General features: G+C 46.6%; 2 protein-coding genes across 3 annotated transcripts in view; both read left to right on the plus strand.

The window, feature by feature from the left end:
- Positions 1–21,847, plus strand: part of PHR1 (photolyase 1) — an 80,616-nt gene that overhangs the window by 19,450 nt on the left and 39,319 nt on the right. The gene's annotated exons all lie outside the window — the stretch shown is intronic.
- On the plus strand, positions 17,424–21,506 carry LOC147425274 (uncharacterized). The gene is made up of 4 exons (XM_086499788.1): positions 17,424–19,161; positions 19,314–20,387; positions 20,478–20,639; positions 20,760–21,506. The coding sequence occupies exons 1-4, from the start codon at positions 18,310–18,312 to the stop codon at positions 21,225–21,227; spliced, it is 2,556 nt and encodes an 851-aa protein (XP_086355914.1). The 5' UTR covers positions 17,424–18,309; the 3' UTR covers positions 21,228–21,506.

Genomic DNA, 21,847 nt, shown 5'->3' on the forward strand with positions numbered 1-21,847 from the left:
TCTCTACCTCGCGACGGGCCCAGGGCTTAAGGCCGTACAGGAAGCCATGTAGCTTGTCTGCTGTGTGCATCAGTGGAAGTTGAAGCATCAGTCGCCGGTACTTGACAACGTAATTTGATATGTGGCCGTCTTGGCGTAGATCGCGCCACGAATCTCTGACTTTGTTGCCTTCATTCTCTGGGACAAAATAGCTGAGCATGTCTCTTTGTAAGTCTTCCCAGTCCTCCCAGTGCTTTGATGGTTGTTCAGTGAGGAACCATACATAGGCGTCGTCGGCCAGGAAGGTTTTGGCGACTTGCACCCATTTGCGTCTGCCTATGTCGTTCCACTGCATGTAGTCTTCTACCTCTCTGAACCACTTGTTGAGTTCCAGTGAGGTGCGATGGCCTTTGTATTTCTCTGGGGGGATGGGTTTGAATTTGCCCAGTCTGTTTTCATCTTCTAGAATTCTCTCAGGGCTGTAGTAGCGCCCTTCACTTCGGTCATCCAGGTAGTCGTCATCTTCATCGACTGTCTCTAATCTTCCGGGCCGCGGTCGTCTTTGTGTGTTTCGCCGCGTGTTGACATTACTAGGACCCGGGCGGTCTTCGTGTCGCTGGCCTAGCTGTGTTTGCAGTAGATCGCTCAGATTAGCGGACATCACGTTGATTTGGTGTTCTACGGAGGCCATGATGTGTGCCTCCAGTCTTTCTTCCATTGAGTCTTGGTGGTCTTGTCACGACTTCTTCTCTTTGTTCTTCTTGGGGACTCTATGCGGTTCCGGTTCAGTCCTGTATCCTTCTTCATCTTCTTGATTTCCCGCCATTGGGGTGCTCTTGTGGCCGGAGCCGAGGGAAATTCAAAAATATCGAAAAACTGGAAAACAACGTTGAAGAAAACACTGTGAAACAGCGCAAAACAGGGTCCAAAACGACGAAAACCGCGAAAAACGGCTCAAAAACGGGGAAAACCGGTCCCAAACGGTGTAAGACGGGGCAAAACGAGGTAAAACGTTGAAAAACGATGGGGAACGTGGAGAAACGCGTCAAAACAGGGCAAAACGGGCCAAGAATGCGGAGAACGCGGTGAAAACGGGGCGAAACTCGGGTCAAACGAGGCAAAACGGTGAAAAACTGTGGGGAACGTGGAGAAAACGCAAGGAACGGGGCAATCACGCAAGGGACGTGGTGAAACGGGACAACACGGGCCGAGAACGCGGAGAAAACGTGGAAAAACGAGGCAAACGGGCCGAAAACGTGGTGACAACCACGGGCCACGGGCCGACGTCGGGTCGGCGGGGACTCGAGCCGAAGCTCTGATACCAAGTGTGACGCCCTCGTTCGGGACGTCGCTGAAACGGGACCGCGTCGGCTCACCTGCGTTGCAAACGGGACCTGCAGGCAAGCAAACGCGCACACAAGAACGCAACTTGAAAACTGAACGCAAGAGGGACACAAGATTGAGGGACGCGAACGAATGATCAATATTGCAAGAAAGTGCTGAATACAAGGGACGTGAAGAATCACAGGAAAACGGGGCTCGCAAGTTGGGGGAAGTGGCACATACTTCCCTTATATAGCAAGTTGGTGGATACTAGGAAGTGAACTCAATAAAGGCCTAAAGTCAAGGTGTGACTACCAACAGAAAGTATTCGACAGTTGGGCCACATTGCACTTTTGGATGCCGTCCCAATGAGGATAGATGGTCAGATAACCACAGGAACCCAACAGAATCATTTCTTAAAATTTAGGGAACTGCTATTTTGGGCCGTGAAATGTGTTCGCGTCATTACCTCCAGTATGACTAGGGGAACACTTTACAACTCTGCCGCGAAGTCAACTGACGCATCGGTTGAGATATTTTTAAGCGGCAAACCCGAAACGGGCAAATGCTTGTAAATGCGCCAAGTGTCAGTTTTTCATGGACTTGCCTGCTATAGGAAAAAATGCGCTGAATTTTAAGCTGGGAGAGGGCTTCATTTGCATTTTTGTCACAGGTTAAGAGCTATGGAGTGCTTCCTTTTCCTCTTATGTACAGTGCGGTGCCAGGAGTGATGCCCTGCACGCTACGCACTACTCTCTCTCTCCCCTACGAGCAGTATGTTATGCCCCACTAGTGGGCTTTTCATTTGACCAATGTGCAGTTATGTGGGTTCATGCGCGATTGCCGAGGCAAGAGCCTCTTGCACAAGTACTAGATTAGCTAGCGGCTAATCCCTCCGTAGGTACAGGTGAGTTCGGAGAGGTTTCACATCAGAAATCTCTTCCGATTCAAAGGGCAAGTAGCCCTACAGGTGCGGGAGCTCGAGGTCTTGCTACAGATGCGACCGGCAAGCGAAACGGAGCCCAAAACAGGGAATTACAGCCTGCTGTGTATTTTTGCAGGTTTAGGGTTTCGGCCCTAAACGGACCCTAATACCCCCAGGAGGTTCGGGGACGCGAGGGGACCGTTGTACAGGTGAATTGGCGCATTTTTGGGGCAGAAAACAGAGAATTCAGTGTGCTGCAGATTCTCGCCAGGTTTTGCAAAGTGTCCGTATGCGTCGGGAAAGTCACCTATTGCGTGGGGATACTGACTGTGAAGCGTCCTAGTACAGTTATGTTGCTGAAATCGGGCCAGAACAGGTGTTTCTTAGCCTAGATTGTGCGGGGCAGCTTGTAGGAGATCACAGGTTTTATTCCCTTTGTTAAAGAATAAAGAAATACCGAAAGGGGCGCCAATTTTGGGGCCTACAGGTTGTCGGCGTCTGCTCGGAGCATTCTAGCTTCCAAGCCGTGTGTGTACTTAGGTGTTAATCCCCGTTACAGGTTACCTTTGCAAAGTACTCTGCGTGTGTCTAAAGTAAAGAATTTCGGGTGAAAGCCAACGCCTACCGCCCCACGGGCCGGTTTCATGGTTCCAATGCCGGGACATCAATCACTTTTTCCTTAAAGAGTGAGCTTGGATTGTTTTGGTTAAAGACACAGAGTGCAGGAACGTGGGATTACACTATGGCCGACAAGGGGAAGGGCATTATGGAAGAGGGTTCCTCTTCAAAGGACAGGCAGGAGATCCCTATGGTTTTCGAGATTGGCGAGAGCTAACGGCCACATCAGTCTGTACCTCCTATCAACGTGAATGTCCCTCCAGTAGTACAGGGCTTTATGACTGGGCAGCTTGAGGATGATGCGTTCAAGACTCAGTTAGTTGCCGCGGTGAATGTCTTTTCGCAGCTGGTGCAGAATCCAAGGTTTATGGAGTTCTTGCAAGCGCCACCAGTGCAACAACAAAATAGGCAACCTACGTCGCGTACGGAGCTTGTTGATGCTCAAGCCCAGGTACTTCATGCGGCTTAGTCGAAAGGGAACACTCGCATGTTGCGTAGTCAGGGGCTCCAAAACAGGTTCCTCCTTTGCTTGAACAGGTGGCTAGAACGCCTATTCCACAGGTTATGCCAGTTCAGCCCGCCACCTTTCAGAGCCAGCATGCTGTTTTGAATGGACAGGGAACTGGATACCAGGCTATGCACTCAGTTTTTCCACCACCCACGGTACATCCTGGGTATTTCGGGGGTGGATCAGTGTTCCAAAGTATGGCTGGTTATGCGCCTGAAAGTCAGCCGTACATGCCAGGAACAGTGTTCGGGGGTATGCAAGGCATCATGCCAAACCCCATGTATGGTAGTATCGGCATGCAGCAAGGTTTCCACTGCAACCAAGGCGAGTTTGGGGTGTCACAGGGTCATTTTGGCATGGCTGTTTTTCTGGACAGCAGCTAGATATCACACCTCTGACGCAAAATGTGAATGGCCAAGATGTGCCGATCATGCCTACTACAGTGTCCATGTTGGAGACCATCCCTTATGACAACTTGGGGGCACTAGAGAAGCCGAAGGCTTACAAAGAAGGTGGTGTAGCTGTAAAGCTCAGTACCTTCAGTGGTTTCGAGGATAAGACGAAGGCTTTTACCTTCCTCCAGCAGTTTGATACAACATATGCGGGAGGGAATTTTACAGAGGCCTCGAAGGTCAGGAAAGCTGCCACTTTCTTAAAGGACAATGCGCTTACATGGTGGACGACATTGTTAATGCAAGGACAGGCACCCGCCACTTGGGTTTACTTCAAGCAAATGTTTGCATCTGCTTGGCTATCAAATGAATTTGAAGCCGACGTCATGACAGATTGGCACCAGCTTACTTTAGCTTCGTGCAAGAGCTTGTTGGAGTACAATAGGAGGTTTTGCAAAACGTTACTCTCAGTGACCTCCTACAAATTTGTGCCATTGACAGAGCACATAGAGAAGTACTGTTGTGGGCTGCCTAAAGGGCTTCGCGATTACTGTACAAAGAACAGAGTGGCTACCCTCACTCAGCTTATGGAAGTTGCGAACACTGGTCTTGCCTTGTTGAAAGGAGAGGACAGTGGATTTCCGAGCAACGACAAAGGAGGGCAGCAAAAGAAAAATTCAGCGAAGAAGCCCTTTGTGAAAACGGCTTCCGATGCGTCACAGGGGTCAGAAAAGGCCACCAAAGACAAGGATTCAGCCGGGACTTCTGGAGCGCAGGCAAAGAAACAGAAAAGGAAGCCTTTTGTGCGCAAGTCGCTCGAGGAAAAGAAGGTCCTAATGGCTGAGAACAAATGCTTTATATGTGAGCAACCTGGTCACTTTTCTATTAATTGTCCACAAAGGAAAAGGCCAGCTGACTCAGAGGATAAAGAAGACCCGAAAGGCAAGAAGCCTAAACCCACGGCAGGTTTAATGCCAGACATGGTGGGTGACAGGCCCAACACATATGCCAGTGAGTTATGCAGGGCATGGGGTAAAGTTAGGGATCAGACGGCACTTATCTTCTTTGATCCAGGTGCCAAAGTCAACTTTATCTCACCAGAGTTAGCTATGAAGCTGGGCATCAGAGCTGAAGAGATGGGGTACACAGCAGAGGCAGGGTTGGCATGTCCTGGCCACTCAGAGTGTGTTACTCCCATCATTGGAAAGCTGCGTCTGCATATTCAGTCGTATGTGGACACAAAAGAGTTTTACATCATGCCGCTGGAAGGTTGTGACGCCTTGTTGGGGATCCCGTGGATGTTCCGAGTGCATGGAGTCTTGGATGCCTACTACAAAAAGATCACTGTACAGCATAGGGGCAAAACTCACATCTTGGATGTAAAGCTTAAAGGAGAGTCAGTCCCTATTGTATCTGCTTCTACTATCACTTCTGTAATAAAGAATCATCTTTCTGTGTACTTGATTTTTGCACGTGATGTCTCAGATAGTGATCAATCAAATTTATCTGTGTTAGATAAAGAAAGGTCAGCATTTTTGCAAAAGTTTAGTGACTGTTTTTCTGATTCATTCCCGTCGCAATTGCCGCCAGAGAGACCTGAGGACCATCGGATAGATTTGGTGCCAGGGTGTAGCCCACCAAATAGACCTCCCTACAGGGTTAGTGCGGCGCAGTAGAAAGAGATTATGGGCCAGGTTGAGGAGTTATTAGAGAAGGGGCTGATTCAGCTTAGTTTTTCACCCTTTTGCTCCCCAGTGCTCCTGGTGCAGAAGAAGGATGGCTCATGGCGCATGTGTATTGATTACCGTGCTTTGAATAAGAATACCATCAAGAATAGGTTTCCTATTTCTCGAATTGATGATATTCTCGATCGTTTAGAGGGTGCTGCAATTTTCAGCAGGATAGACCTTAAGACTCAAGAGTGGGTACCATCAGATTCGTATAAGGCCAGAGGATGTGCACAAGACTGCGTTTAGAACGACATTTGGTCTTTATGAGTTTCTAGTGATGCTGTTTGGGCTAACAAATGCTCCTGCCACGTTCAATAGAATGATGGACCGGATTTTCCACTCGCATCAACAGTTTGTTGGGACGTTCTTCGATGACATGATAGTGTATTCGAAGAATGAAGAGGAGCATAGGCGTCACTTGACCATTGTGTTCGAAGAGCTGCTCAGTCACAGGTTACTTGTCAATCCTAAGAAAAGTGAATTCTTCTCGGAAAAGATCCACTTTCTTGGCTACATAGTCTCAAAGGATGGTGCTAGAATGGATCCCGCAAAGGTCGAAGCTATCAAGACATGGCCAGACTTGAAGACTGTGCGCGATGTCAGAAGCTTCTTGGGATTGTGTTCCTACTATAGAAGGTTTATCAGAAATGTTGCAGAGATAGCATCGCCTCTTCACGCTTTGCAAAAGAAAGAGGTCACTTTCAGATGGACCCAAAAAGAGATTTCAGCTTTTAGTCTCTTAAAGGAAAAGTTGACTTCAGATCCAATTATTGTTTTGCCAGATCTCAGGAAGTCATTTGTGGTCCAGTGTGACGCGTGTGGCAGTAGCATCGGAGCAGTGCTAATGCAAGATGGACGGGTAGTAGCTTATGAAAGCCGAATTTTGCAAGGGCCAGAGAGGACTATGCAAGTCTGAGAAAGAGCTCTTGGCCGTGATTCATGCGCTTTCTAGGTGGAAGCACTACCTCTTAGGTGCTGGTTTTGTTGTCCAAACAGATCATCAGACCTTGCAATACTTCTTGACACAGTCAAAGTTATCCGAAAAGCATATGCAATGGGCAAACATTCTTTCCATGTTCCACTTCCAGATTATGCATGTAGAAGGCAAGAAGAATGTTGTGGCTTATGCATTATCAAGAAAGCCACAAATTTCAGTTGTGTCAATTCCTTATCATCATGAGTTAGATGACATGAAGGAACAATATACTGCTGATGAAGATTTTGCAAGGATCTTTGAACAGTTACAAGAGGGGCAACATCACGAGCACTACCTCCTCAGAGATGGTTTTATGATGATGCATGGCAGACTTTGTGTCACTAGGCCACTGCGACATAAGGTCATGGAAGAGAGTCATGTACCACCATATGCAGGGCATCGTGGCATTGATGCAACAATTAAAGCTGTATAGACATTCTTCTATTGGCCTACCCTGAGGAGAGATGTGGATGCCTTTGTGCGAGCATGCATAGTTTGCCAAAAGGTCAAGTTTGACAGGCAGTAGGCACTAGGGTTGTTACAACCACTGCCGATTCTGGATAAGCCATGGGAAAGCATTGTTATGGACTTTATCTTTGATCTTCCAAGAACGCCAACAGGGAATGATGGTATATGGACCATTATCTGCAGGTTCAGCAAGCAAGCCCATTTTATCCCTGTCAGGAAGAAGATAAAATCTGATCAGATGGCACGCTTGTTTATGTACAATGTGTTTAAGTACCATGGTATGCCACAATCGATTATCAGTGATCGTGATCCTCGCATGACCAGTTTGTTCTGAAGAGGATTGTTTGAGAACATGGGCACTACTCTCAAGTTCTTGTCTTCGTTTCATCCACAAACTGATGGGCAGTAAGAAGAGGCCAATTCTACTGTCTTAGATCTGCTAAAATGCTATGTGTCAGATAATAAGGGCAAGTGGGAACAGTATTTGCCTATGCTTGAGTATGCGTACAATAATATGGTGCAGTCGTCTACTGGCAAAGCACCTTTTGAAATTGTTGAAGGCGGCAAAAAGGTTCCTCCCATTTTGCATACAAAGGACAAGATCTTTGAGGCATATCGATATGTTGAGAACATGGATGAGATGTATAAGAAAATTAAAGTTGCCTTGGAGAAGACTCAGGCAAAGCAGAAAAAGGCTGCTGATCGTCACCGTCGTGAATTGCTGTTATCACCTGGTGATTGGGTTCTGTTAAGGTTCGAGAAGGCAAGGTTAAAGAAGATGAAGGGCAAGGAACGGCTGTTTTCTAAGCTTAACATGCGTTACTATGGGCCTTTTCAAGTGCTTGACAAGATCAGCGATGTGGCTTACAGGCTGAAATTGCATGATACATGGAAGATTCATAATGCGTTTCACGTGAGTCTTCTAAGACCCTTCGTGGGTGATGTGCCAGAAGATATGCCAGATGAGGATCAGCCAGAAGTTAAGAAACTTGATGAGATCCAGGTACCTGAGCAAGTTTTGGCACATAAGGACAGAAAAGTTAAAGGACAAGTTGCAAGACGCTATTTGGTGAAGTTCAAGAACTATCCGCTTATGGATGCAAAGTGGATGGAAGAGCATGAACTGTCAGAGTCACCAAATGTATTGCGGCTTTACCTTGAAGCCCAGCCTACTTATGCCCCAACCCAACGTGTGCAAAGGAGGGGTAATGATAGAGCTAGTACATCAAATGTATATATGGATTCAGTGCAATAGATGGAAACGACAAAAGTATGAAGGCCTCATTAAGTCATTTGTATCTATATGTTATGACCTTTCTTGCGGATACATGCAATGATAAAAGAGTGTTGATAGCACAAGATCATCGGTGGCGTGTATTTATGGTATGCAATCGAGGACGTTTGCGATTTCAAGAGGGGGATATGTCACGGGGACGTGGCAACTGTTAACTATGTCACGAGGACATGGCAACTGCTAACTTTAGTTGTTGGTTTCTTTCCAATGGGTTTTGTTTTATTTTTGAGACCCTCTTCTTGAAGTAGCAAACGGTTGGACATTGTATGGCCAATGTGAACAGTAGTTTCACCCGCCGCAGATGCGTAGTGGTGGGCACTGGAATTCGTATGGTAACAGGATGTCTAGGCTCAGAGCAAGGTCCTCTTCTTGAAGTAGCAAACGGTCGGACATTGTATGGCCAATGTGAACGGTAGTTTCACCCGCCGCAGATGGGTAGTGGTGGGCACTGGAATTCGTATGGTAAGAGGATGTCTAGGCTCAGAGCAAGGTCCTCTTCTTGAAGTAGCAAACGGTCGGACATTGTATGGCCAATGTGAACGGTAGTTTCACCCGCTGCAGATGGGTAGTGGTCGGCACTGGAATTCGTACGGTAAGAGGATGTCTAGGCTCATAGCAAGATCATATAGGTCCCCCCGTCGCACTTAGCAAGTTGGTGGATACTAGGAAGTGAACTCAATAAAGGCCTAAAGTCAAGGTGTGACTACCAACAGAAAGTATCCGACAGCTGGGCCACATTGCACTTTTGGATGCGGTCCCAATGAGGATAGATAGTCAGATGACAACAGGGAGCCCAACGGAATCATTTCCTAAAATTTTGGGTTGTGAAATGTGTTCGCGTCATTACCTCCGGTATGACTAGGGGAACACTTTACAACTTTGCTGCGAAGTCAATTGACGCATCGGTTGAGATATTTTTAAGCGGCAAACCCGAAACGGGCAAATGCTTGTAAATGCGCCAAGGGTCAGTTTTTCATGGACTTGCCTCCTACAGGAAAAAATGCGCTGAATTTTAAGCTGGGAGAGGGCTTCATTTGCATTTTTGTCACAGGTTAAGAGCTATGGAGTGCTTCCTTTCCCTCTTATGTACAGTGCGGTGCCAGGAGTGATGCCCTGCACGCTACGCACTACTCTCTCTCTCTCTCCCCTACGAGCAGTTTGTTATGCCCCACTAGTGGGCTTTTCATTTGACCAATGTACAGTTATGTGGGTTCATGCGCAATTGCCGAGGCAAGAGCCTCTTGCACAAGTATTGGATTAGCTAGCGGCTAATCCCCCCGCAAGTACAGGTGAGTTCGGAGAGGTTTCACATCAGAAATCTCTTCCGATTCAAAGGGCAAGTAGCCCTACAGGTGCGGGAGCTCGAGGTCTTGCTACAGATGCGACCGGCAAGCGAAACGGAGCCCAAAACAGGGAATTACAGCCTGCTGTGTATTTTTGCAGGTTTAGGGTTTCGGCCCTAAACGGACCCTAATACCCCCAGGAGGTTCGGGGATGCGAGGGGACCGCTGTACAGGTGAATTGGCGCATTTTTGGGGCAGAAAACAGAGAATTCAGTGTGCTGCAGATTCTCGCCAGGTTTTGCAAAGTGTCCGTATGCGTCGGGAAAGTCACCTATTGCGTGGGGATACTGACTGTGAAGCGTCCTAGTACAGTTATGTTGCCGAAATCGGGCCAGAACAGGTGTTTCTTAGCCTAGATTGTGCGGGGCAGCTTGTAGGAGATCACAGGTTTTATTCCCTTTGTTAAAGAATAAAGAAATACCGAAAGGGGCGCCAATTTTGGGGCCTACAGGTTGTCGGCGTCTGCTCGGAGCATTCTAGCTTCCAAGCCGTGTGTGTACTTAGGTGTTAATCCCCGTTACAGGTTACCTTTGCAAAGTACTCTGCGTGTGTCTAAAGTAAAGAATTTCGGGTGAAAGCCAACGCCTACTGCCCCATGAGCCGGTTTCAGCCTCAGCCTGCCGGACATAATTCCAAACCAAGCCACCAATTCAAGTGAAAAGAAGTTGGCCTTGGCTCCTTCATCTAAGAAAAAGAGAGCTTCCGGATCTTTCACTTTGTCCTAAAAGCGGCAAAGTTTTGTACTTCCATTCATCGGATTCGGTTCGGGCCCCACGCAATGTGGTACCAGTTCTACTTTCATCTCCCTTGTCTGCCACGTTCCTCAGCTGCTTTCGAACTCTCTGACCTTTCTTCATCCTATTCATTCGGTGCCTTTTTAGGGCACTTTGCGGAGATGTGCCCAGTTTCCCTGCATCCAAAGCACTTCCCCTCTCGAAGAGTGAGTTGGGGTCGTGCATCCTTTTCTTTCTTTTCTGGTTTGCTCTTCTTCTTTCTACTTTCATTGTTCGAAGTCTGTTCAGTCCTTTGCGTCATGATTTCATCTGTGGGGTAGGTCAAACTGCCTAAATGAATGGTAAAACCCCGTTTCACATAACTCATCAATTCCTGAGTGGAATTTGACTTTTGCTCTAAGCAGTGATCTTGGATCTCTATAGGAAGTCCCAAGGTAAACCGCTGAATCTTTTCTTTGAACGAGATCTTCTTAAATGAAGAGGCTGGTAGAAAAGAGCTCTAGAATCTCTGGCAATATGCGTCCAATAAATCTTTCTTGGTCATTCGAAGATGATTCCAAGCAGTTTGTATGTCACGTTCGTACTCTCGAGTCAACCAGGAAGAAATAAAAAGCCTCTTAAATTTCAGCCATTTAACTGGCGCTTTCTTGTTCAATAGAAGCGTGGACCACCAAGTTCGAGCATTTCCCTTGAAGTAAGAGGTAGCCCTTCGAATCTTGGAGTGCTCTGAGTAATGTCCTCCAGAGAAAGCTATGTCAAACATCTGTATGAAGGCCAAAGCCTTCGAAGCATCTCAAAATCCAGAAAACGTGTCAAATTTAATCGACTGTCCACCTTCTTTAGACTCTTGACTTTCTTGCTTTTATCTTCCAAAAAGTCATACTGGTTTGCTTTATAAAATTTTCTCCCTTGCATAAATTTGCTGTCATCAGAGTATGAACTGTCCGAAGACGAGTCCTCTGTACTGGGGAAGATTTAGACTTCTTTGTCTTTTTCTTGCCCTTTCCGAAGCTTTGCTTTCGCTTTTTCCCTTTTCTGTCTTCTTCACTCGAGTCAGAGGAGCTAGAAGAATTGTCAAAAGAAGAAGAAGAAGAAGAAGAACTGGGTACTCCTTCAAATCGCACATGCTTCTTCTGCTTTCTTTCCGAGGCAAATGTAGACTGATGACCCAAATAACCCGGGAGGTACGTGCCTTTCTTCAGCTTTTTCTCGTGCTTTTCGGCTTTGTTTTGCGCCTCAAAAAGCTGGCTAATCCGTGCATCAACCACCTCTTCTAGTTCTTTCTATGTAAAATCCTTGGAGTAGGAGGTTTCTTGAGTGCCGGTTTGAGGGTGGCTCCGTGGTTTGCCGCCACTGTGACTGCACCTCGTCGAAGGAGGTCTTGTGAAAAATTTTGCAAGTTTAGGGTCCTTCGCAATATTCATCATCAACTTTGTCGCATCATCGACCAATCTCCGATGTTCCATCTCTTCAAGCTCCGCTTGAGTAGGCCGAGGCGGGCCGTACTCCTCGTGTGAGTCTTCTTCGTGATCTCTTCCCGCATCTCCGGATGCAGAGGAAGTCGACTGTCCTTTGCTTGAATCCATAAGTGCCCGTAAAAAGGATCAGATTTCCCGGTAGAAGAGAAATCGGCCGCGCTCTGATACCACTATAACAAACTTGGACACTCCAAGTCAAGATTCTACCACGACACGTTAGGAATTCACTTCAAAACAGTTCACATTTTACAATTGATTCGACATGGCCCGACGGAGTTCCTTGTCTAGAGATATTGGACCCAAAGACTGGCACCCCTTTCGGTATTTTTTTTTGTATCATTCAGCAACTCAAAGTACAAGGGAGTGGGAGGGTCTCACTCTCAGACTCTACGTCCAGATGCTCTGAGAAGTGGGAGCCCAAACCACTCTTTTAAAGGTTTACAAGGGATGCCAAAAGTAGAGCCACAAAAGCTGCCCCAAAAGCTGAAAATCAAAAGCTCCATGAAAATAAAGAAAAGCTTCAAAAGGCTTCTCAACCAAATTGCGTAGAGTTTATCATGCTTTTTTTCCACGCAAGTGCAGTTGGCTTTTTCCTGTCCGTACGCACCGCTATGTCGGCAGCCCAACGTAAATCGCGCCGCGTTTTTTCGGAAACTGCGGTACACTGCCACGTCAGCCCTGTAGCGTAATTCTTGCCAGCCTGGGTGTGTCCAGTCTGCTATCCACTGGATGTGATGTGTTTAGGGCTATTCCACGTCATTGATTTGTGACACTCGGACAAAGTGGGCGGCCGGTCCCAAACTTGGGCGGTTGGACTAGGTACAACCTAGACTATGGGTGGCCAACCGGAGACATACTTGCCGTACAAGTATGCCCTACACTTGTGAAGTAGTAGAGTGGTGTAAGTCTAACACTCCCTCTCGGCACCTGATGCTGAACAAACCACGTGAAGCTGAAGATGTGAGGCAAACGATGAAGATGTTTGCTACCATGTCCACTGAAGGACAAGACTCCGCGAGTGTAGCAGCAGTCTGGGGTGTCCCAACTTTCGAGAGATCTCCATGGTAAAGTGCTGTCACGAGCAGTGTATTTGTCACAAAGTGATGACGTGGCGGACAGCAGAAACCCTAATTTCTGCCAAAAACCCTAAAATTCCTGCAAACCCTAATTTCTGCCAAAAACCCTAATTTCCGGAAATCGCGGAGGCGGATTATTAATTTTTTAAATTTTTTTTTTAAAATTTTTGGAAAATGATGAGCGACTCGAATTTTGCTTTTGCTTTTTTTTCTATAAAAAAAAGAGAAAAGACTCTCTAAGAGAGAGAGAGAACTGATGCTTTTGATTTTAAAAGCTTTTGGGGCTCTGCTTTTGGGCATCCCTTGTAACCTTTAAATTAGTGGTGAGGGCCTCACTTCTCGGAGCATCTGGATGCAGAGTCTGAGAGTGAAACCCTAACCGCTCTCTTATACTTTGATGATTGATTAATACAAAAAGAAATACCGAAAGGGGCGCCAGTCTTTGGGGCCAATATCTCTAGGCACGGAACTCCTCCGGGCCAGTGCAAATCTATTGTGATCTGTGAATTGTTTTGAAGTGGTTATTTGGTGCTGTCGCGGTTGATTCTTGACTTGGAGTGTCCAAGTTTGTTACAGTGGTATCAGAGCACGGCCGATTTCTCTTCTACGGGAAATCCGATCCCCGAAATTTTTTTCCGTGGCACCTATGGCTTCAGGCAATGATCAGTCGACTCCCTCTGCATCTGGAGATGCGGGCTGGGATCACAACGAAGATTCAGACAGAGAGTATGGCCCGCCTCGGCCTACTTAGGCGGAGCAAACAGAGATGGAGCGTCGTCAATTGATTGGCGATGCAACAAAGATGATGCTCAATTTTGCCAAGGTCCCGAAGATGGTAAAATATATGAACCAGACCTCTTTGAAAGAGGTACAGATGGAGTGGCAGAGAACCACAACACCACTCCCGAAACCCGCTCTCAAGAAACCTTCTGCCTCCAAGAAATATACGGAGAAGGAACTGGAGAACGTGGTTGATGCACGGATTGCTCAGCTTTTCGACGTGCAAAAGCACGGCAAAAAGCACGGCAAAAAGCAGAACAAAGGTACTGACTTCCCGGGATATTTGGGTCGTCAGTCGACATTCGACAAAGCAAAGAAACGGAAGAAGCGTGTTCGATTTGAAGGAGTACCCAGTTCTTCTTCTTCTTCTTCTGACAGTTCTTCTAGCTCCTCGGATTAGAGCGAAGAAGACAAAAAAAAAAAGCAAAAAGCGAAGCAAGACACAAAGCTTCGGAACGGGCAAGAAAAAGGCAAAGAAGGCTACATCTCGCCCAGAGACTGACAGTTCTACTGAGGACTCGTCTACAGACAGCTCAGATTCCGATGACGGAAAGTTTTATGCGAACAAGAAGAATTTTTACAAAGCCAACCAGTATGACTTTCTCGAAGATAACAGCAAGAAAGTCTGAGAGTTTAAGGAAGGTGGCCACTCGATCAAGTTTGATACTTTTCAGGATACTCAGATGCTTCGAAGGCTTTGTCTTTTATACAGCAGTTTGACATCGCTTTCGCGGGAGGACGCTATTTAGAGCACTCCAAGATTCGGAGAGCTGCCTCTTACTCTGAGGGGAGACCTCGTACTTGGTGGTCCACGCTTCTATTAAGCAAGACTGTGCCAGTTACATGGCTGAAATTCAAGAGGCTTTTTATTTCTTCTTGGTTGACTCAAGAGTTTGAGCGAGATATACGAGCTGCTTGGAACCATCTCCGGATGACCAAGAGCGATACAGTGAATTCTTATTGTGAAAGATTCTGGAGCTCTTTTCTACCCACCTCTTCATTCAAGAAGATCTCGTTCAGAGAACAGATTGAGCGGTTTACCTTGGGTCTACCTACAGAGATCCGAGATCACTGCTTGGAACAGAAGTCAGCTTCTATTCAGGAGTTGATGAGTCATGCGAAGCGGAGCTTTGCCATTCACTCTGGCAGTCTGACCTACCCCACAGATGAGGCCATGACACAACGAGCCGAACAGACTTCTGGGAATGAAAGTAGAATGAAAAAGAGCAACCCAGAGAAAAAAAAAAAAAGGATGCACGACCCAAGCTTACTCCTGAGGAGAGAGCTCGCTTCATCAGAGAGGGGAAGTGCTTTGGATGCGGGGAACATGGACATATTTCCGCGAAGTGCCCTGATAAGGCACAGAAAGAACAGAATGATAAAGACGACGACAGGTCTGAGAGTTCGAGAGCAGTTGAGGAATGTGGCAGAAAAGGCAGATAGAAAAGTAGAATTGGTACCACATGGCGTGGGACTTGCACCGAATCAAATGAATGAAAGTACAAACTTTGCCGTTTTTTTTAGGGCAAAGCGAAGGATCAGGAAGCTCTATTGAAGGAGCCAAGGCCAACTTCTTTTCACCCGACAGACTGACGCCACAGGCGGAGGTAGTTCGACTGGCACCCGGATGGGATGTTGCCATTACACCGAGCATTGGCAAACTTCGTTTGCAATGACAGGGGTGTTCAGGGCACGTGAGTGACGTTCTACTCGGGATCCCTTGGTACCACAAGAACTACGCCGTGGTTGACTACCGGGCCGAGAAAGCGACTTTGATAAATGAAGGGCTTAGAGATTGTACTTGATGAACTTCAGTTTTCTTACTCATTCTTTTGGGAGAACTGAACGATGGATAAAAGTTGAATGTGTTTTGACCTGAAGAAAAGAACGCCAAGATTTTTTTTCTCCACGCTCATGCCGATTGCTTTTGAGAGGGCCTGAAGATCACACCATTGATCTGATATCTGGAAGCACGCCACCGAATCGGCCACCTTATTGTGTGAGCCGAGTACAGAATGAAAATATTATGAACTCAGTGAAAGACCTCTTGGAAAAGGGTCTTGTCCAGCTTAGTACTTCACCGTATTGCTCTCCAGTGTTGTTGGTTTTGAAGAAAGACAGATCTTGGAGAATGTGCATCGATTATAGCACTCTCAACGAAATCACCATCAAGAACAGATTTCCGATTCCTAGGATCGATGATATACTCGACAAGTTACAGGGATCCTCGTGCTTTAGCAGGATTGACTTGAAGAGTGGATATCATCAGATCAGGATAGCACCAGGAGATGTCTACAAGACAGCTTTTCGGACGACTTTTGGGTTATTTGAGTTTTTGGTGATGCCTTTTGGCTTAACCAATGCTCCTGCGACATTTAACCGGATGATGGACAGGATTTTTCGAGAGTACAGGCTATTTGTTGGCACTTTCTTTGACGACATCATTGTTTTCTCGAAGAATGAGGCAGAACACAGAGATCATCTGCTTCAAGTCTTTTAGGCATTACGAGATCACACGCTAGTGATTAATGCAAAGAAAAGTGAATTTTTTTCCTACCATGGATACACTTTTTGGGACACATTGTGTCAACAGCAGGAGTGCAAATGAAGCCAGCCAAGATAGAGACTATCCGTGATTGGCCCGATTTGAGGAATGTCCATGAAGCTAGAAGAAGCTTCTTGGGACTGTGTTCGTACTACAGGCGGTTCATACGAAAGTTTGCAGAGGTTGCTTCCCCTTTGCATACCTTGACACAGAAAGGAGTACCTTTTTCATGGGGACCCACAGAGGTGACTGCCTTTCGGACATTGAAAGAGAAATTGACTACGAGACCTATTTTGACTTTGTCGGACTTGCAGAAGTCATTTGAAGTATATTGTGATGCTTGTGGTCGTAGTCTGGGTGCGGTCTTGATGCAAGAAGGCCATGTCATAGCTTACGAGAGCCGTTTGTTCTCTAGGCCGGAGATGATAGCACAGATTTATGAGAAAGAGCTTTTAGCGGTTATCCACGCTCTTACTCAGTGGCGGCATTACCTACTCGGAGCGGATTTCATTGTCTTTACAGACCATCAGAGTTTGCGCTACTTCTTGTCACAGAAGCAGCTTTCGGAAAAGCAGATGCGGTGGGCGAACATCTTGTCACAGTTTCACTTCCAGATTGTCCATGTGCAGGGTCAGAAGAATGTGGTGGCAGATGCTTTGTCTCGGAAACCGTTGGTTCTGGCTATTTCCGCGATACATCATAGGAGCTTCGAGGATATGGTCGATCAGTATGCCACAGATACAGGTTTTGCAGATATTTTCACACGGATACGGGATGGGGAGACAGTAGCTGGATACACCCTTCGGGAAGGCTACTTGATGAAAAAGACTATGTTGTGCGTTACACAGCCGTTGAGGGAAAAGGTTATGACTGATTGCCACTGTCCACCTTTTACGGGTCACCGCGGCATTGCTACCGCCATGAAAGGGGTAGAGAGAGATTTCTTTTGGTGGAGACTGAAGAAGGATGTGGAAGAGTTTGTGCGTAGTTGCTTGGTATGCCAGAAGGTCAAGTTTGACAGGCATAAAGCACAGGGATTGTTACAGCCTTTACCCATACCCACCCGCCCCTGGGAAAGTATTGAAATGGATTTCATTTTTTTTGATCTCCCGAGAATACAGAATGATCACGATGATTTTCCGATTACATGGCACGCCTGAGACGATTGTCTCCGACAGAGACCCTAGATTTATGAGTTTGTTTTGGAAGGCAATTTGGGAGAACATTGGCACGCGGTTGCAGTTCTCGTCATCGTTCCACTTGCAGACCGACGGGCAATCTGAGATTGCCAATTCAGTGATTTTAGATTTATTGAAGTCTTGTATCTCGCATCAGAAGACTCAATGGGAAAAGAACTTACCTTTGGTGGAATTTGCCTACAATAACACGATACACTCTTCGACGGGGAAGACGCCATGAGAGATTGTTGAAACTGCTACGAAGGTTCCATCCTTCCTGAGCACGAAAGATTAGAAATTTGAAGCGGATGAATATTCGCGAGATTTGGATACGGCTTTTGCCAAGGTTCGCGAGACCAGGGTAGTTTTCGTACGTCGAACGGAACCTCTCGTTCCGTCCGGCCGGACCCGTCCCGTCCCGTGCGTTCCGTTCGTTCCGTCCGGCCTGTTTTTTCGGCAGTTTATGACCGTTGGCAGCATTTTGACCGTTTTGCAACGTCCAGTTTATAGGCCTTTTGGAGCCGTTTGCAGGCAGTTTTGAAGCCAAATGCCATGCTTATTGCCCATGGGCCATTGGCACATTGCCATGCTTATTGCCCAAGGGCCAATGCCCATTGCTCAAATGTCAAGCCTCACATGCTCTTCCTCTCCTATTTAAGCAACCCTTCCCCTTTGTTATCCAACACAACCTACAACTACAAGCTACAAGCTTTAGCCCTAAGCCTCTCAATGCTCTACCCTCTCATCTCCATGTGCTTCCATTGAAGCTTCAAGCTCTCAAGCTCTCGAGTCTCCATTGGGTCTACCATCTCTCTCCTTCAAGGTCCCTTGGGTGACACCGTGACGGGTCTCTCCTTCAAGCTTCCTTGGGTCTCTCTCTCTCTCTCTCTCTCTCTCTCTCTCTCTCTAATCTATTGATACATCGTACATCATACTAGTAGCTACTAGCTACATACTACATAATGCCGCCTCCTCTTCATGAAGCCTTTGAGAAGCATTGCCGATATTTTGAGCGGGTGGGGGGCAAGCAAAACTCTTGCAAGTGGTGGTGCAAATATTGCCCAAAAGCTATGACCTCTTCCGTCACCCGTCTCATCATCCACTTGACAAAGATAGGAGGACAAGCGGGGCCATGTCCTAATATCCCCGAAGATATCCTTGCGGAATGCAAGAGAAAGTATCTTCCATTGAAGACACGCAAGGGTAGAGTCACCTCGGATGAGTTCGTGTCGCCGGATGTTGATAGCTCCGATTCGGAGGAAGAGGCCTCTCCAACTATGTCCATGGCTACCGGTGCCACCGCGGCCTCATGTGATGGTAGTGCCTCCTCCAAGAAGTCCAAGAAGTCCAAGGGGTCTTCAAGTGATGGTGGCCGGCCTCCGAAGACGGCAAAGCAAACTTCTCTTGCGAAATCGGTGGGTGGATGCTCCGGCCCCTTGTCTTTCCTCAAGGAGAGACAAAGAATCGCGGAAATAGAGATTGCCCGCACGGTGATTGAATGCAATCTCTCCTTCAACATTCTTCGGTTGGAGCGATGGAAGAGGATGATCATAGCAATTGCGGCGGTTGGTCCATGCGAAGGGTGGACGGGTGTGTCATACCATGACATGAGAACAAAGAAGCTTGATGAAGAGAGGGCAAGGATTGACAAGTCACTTGAGCCCGTACGTGCGGGTTGGGCAAAGTATGGATGCTCTATCCTCTCCGACGGATGGAGCGACCGCAAGAAGAGGGGCATCATCAACATTCTTGTTTCTTGTCCTCTTGGCACGTACTTCTTACGGGCAGTGGATGCGGGTTCGAGAGGGAAGAAAGTGACCGGGGCATTCATTTGGAAGCACATTCGCCAAGCCATTCTTGAGGTAAAACCGTAAATCGAGCCTTTATGTCTTGAGCAATTGCCAATGAGTCCTATGTTTTAATTTTTAAGTTTTAACTCTTCTTGTCACAAATGCCTCTTGTGTAGGTTGGTGCGGAGCATGTCGTGCAAGTGATTACCGACAATGCTTCAAATTGCAAGGCAATGAGTAAGAGGCTAGAGAAGGAATTTCCATCCATAGTATGGACTCCATGTGCCTCTCATTGCCTTGACCTTCTCTTTGAAGACATAGGGGAGCTAGGTTGGGTGAAAGATATCCTCAACCAAGCACTCTCCATCATCAATTTCATCAATGGCAAAGTGAGGGTGCTTGCCATTTACCGCACCTACTCCGACCTTGAGTTGAAGAAGCCATCGGCCACTCGCTTTGCCGCCATGTGGCTACTTTTAGAGCGGCTCTATGATGTGCAAAACAAAATACAAAAGACCATGGTCTCCGATGAGTTTAAGGAGTGGATGAATGGAGAGTCCGCCGCTTCCCAACAAGATGCAAAAGCCATCCAACGGCTTTGCTTGCGGGAGGAGTTTTGGCAAAAAATTAAGGGTCTTGTCGTTGCGATCTTGCCCTTGTACAAGGCTCTCCGCATGACCGACATGGAAGGGGAAACTATTGGGCTTCTATGGCACTTCATGGAGGAAGCTTACAAGGAGATTGAGAAGTCTACAATCCTAGATGGGGCTCCCAATGGAACACGGTATAACTACATATTTATTATTACATATGTCATTCTCTATATATTTAAATTCTACATGCTTGTTTCTCTACTTAGTACATTTCCTCTCTCTTCTTGTAGTGATTACCTCGAGGACTCTCCCAAGAGAGACGACATTCTCCTCCTAATCACAAAGCGGTGGGATTGGATGAAGAGACCTATCCATTACTTTGCGGCTCTCTTGCATCCGGCTTACAAGAAGCCCGAACTCTTTGCAAATCAAGAGCTTATTGAGGAGCGCAACAATTACCTCTTTAAGGTGCTAAAAGAAGAGGACATTGGAGCATTTCTCCAAGAGGTAATCAACTATAGCGACCAACGAGGCACCGCATTTACTTCCAACTTGTGTTGGAAGCGGCAATCCTTGGTGAAGCCTTTATTTTGGTGGGAGAGCTTTGGCTATCAATTGCCTACTCTCAAACGACTTGCTTTGAGGGTTCTTGGCCAAGTAAGCGACAAGCCTCAACCTTTTACATTTTATGCTTAATCTCTTCAACTATTGTCTCTTATAGCTTATGCCTCTCTTGATGTGTTTTAGGATTGCTCATCGGGAGCATGTGAGCGTAATTGGTCTGCATACTCCCTCATCCACACCAAAATCCGAAACAAGCTCTCAACGAAGCAATTAGAGCGACTTATCTATTGTCGCTCCAATTTACGCATGTTGCGCTCTATGCATGAGATGCCTATGGCTCGACAGGTATAAATTATAAATTATAATCACTACTCACTCCATTTTCTATACTCTAGAGTCTAGTCTTTAATTAGTTTGAATATACTAATTATGTTTTCATTGTCCAATGTTGTAAATGTCAAATAGGTCAACGTGGATGAGCTCACACTTACCATTGACACTCTAAAGAGTGTCAATAAAGAGCAAGACCCTGAGGAGCAAATGATTTTTCGTGAGCTCTACTTGGAGCTTGAGGAGATTGATCGCCGGGTTTCTCGCACACGATCACGCAAGAAGGTCGTCATCCATGGAGTTACATCGGCTACAAGAGACAGAGGTGCCAGGGCTACAAGAGGTAGAGGCAAAGCATCAACAACACCCACGGAGGCTCCTAGGACCTATGTGCGGCGAGGCTCCGGAAGCGGCTCTTGTGCGGCGGCCATCACTATGGAGGATAGAGAGCCTCGAGAGCCAGAGTATGATGATGAAGGCAACCTCATTAGTGATGGAGATTATGAGCCGTCATCCTTCGACTCTTGTGAGGAAGAGGATGATGTTGATGAGCAAGGCTCAGAAGAGGAAGATGAGGAAGATGATGAGAGCACTAGTGACTAGTGACTTTACTATTTAGTCTCTCTATTATGGTGTGTCACTTTTTGAGTACTTTGTAGCCCTTGCCACTTGGTCCCCCCACTTTTTTGTATCCCTTGCCACTTTTTGAGTACTTTGTAGCCCTTGCCACTTGGTCTCTACTTATCAAATTTCAATGATCATTTTGGTTTATGTAATGCTCATTCTCTTTAGTCTTTGAGTCTTGACTCTTTACATTGTACTATGTACTATGTAGTATTGTAACTACTAACTTGTAATCTATACAAATGTCAAGTTTCTATAAGTAAGTATTAAGGCTTAAGCCTTAGGCCCTTAGACTTGAGAATTATTTGTTTTTTTAAATTTGAACGTACATAACGTCATCGTACATCATAATTTTTTTTAGTTCGTTTAGTACCGCACATCATCGTACGCGTACAAAACGTACGGGACCGTACGAGACTACTATGCGCGAGACTTTACAGAAGTCTCAAGAACGACAGAAAAAGGCAGCGGATGGCCATCGTAGCGACTGGAAACTGAAGGAGGATGATTGGGTGCTCTTACTTTTGAGAAGGCACGCCTAAGAAAAAAAAAGGGAAAGGAGAGGCTTTTTCCAAAGCTTAGTATGTGATACTACGGAC

This window comes from Adiantum capillus-veneris, chromosome 25 (genome assembly GCF_014529385.1).
Source record: "Adiantum capillus-veneris isolate H3 chromosome 25, ASM1452938v2, whole genome shotgun sequence".
Lineage (NCBI taxonomy): Eukaryota > Viridiplantae > Streptophyta > Polypodiopsida > Polypodiales > Pteridaceae > Adiantum > Adiantum capillus-veneris.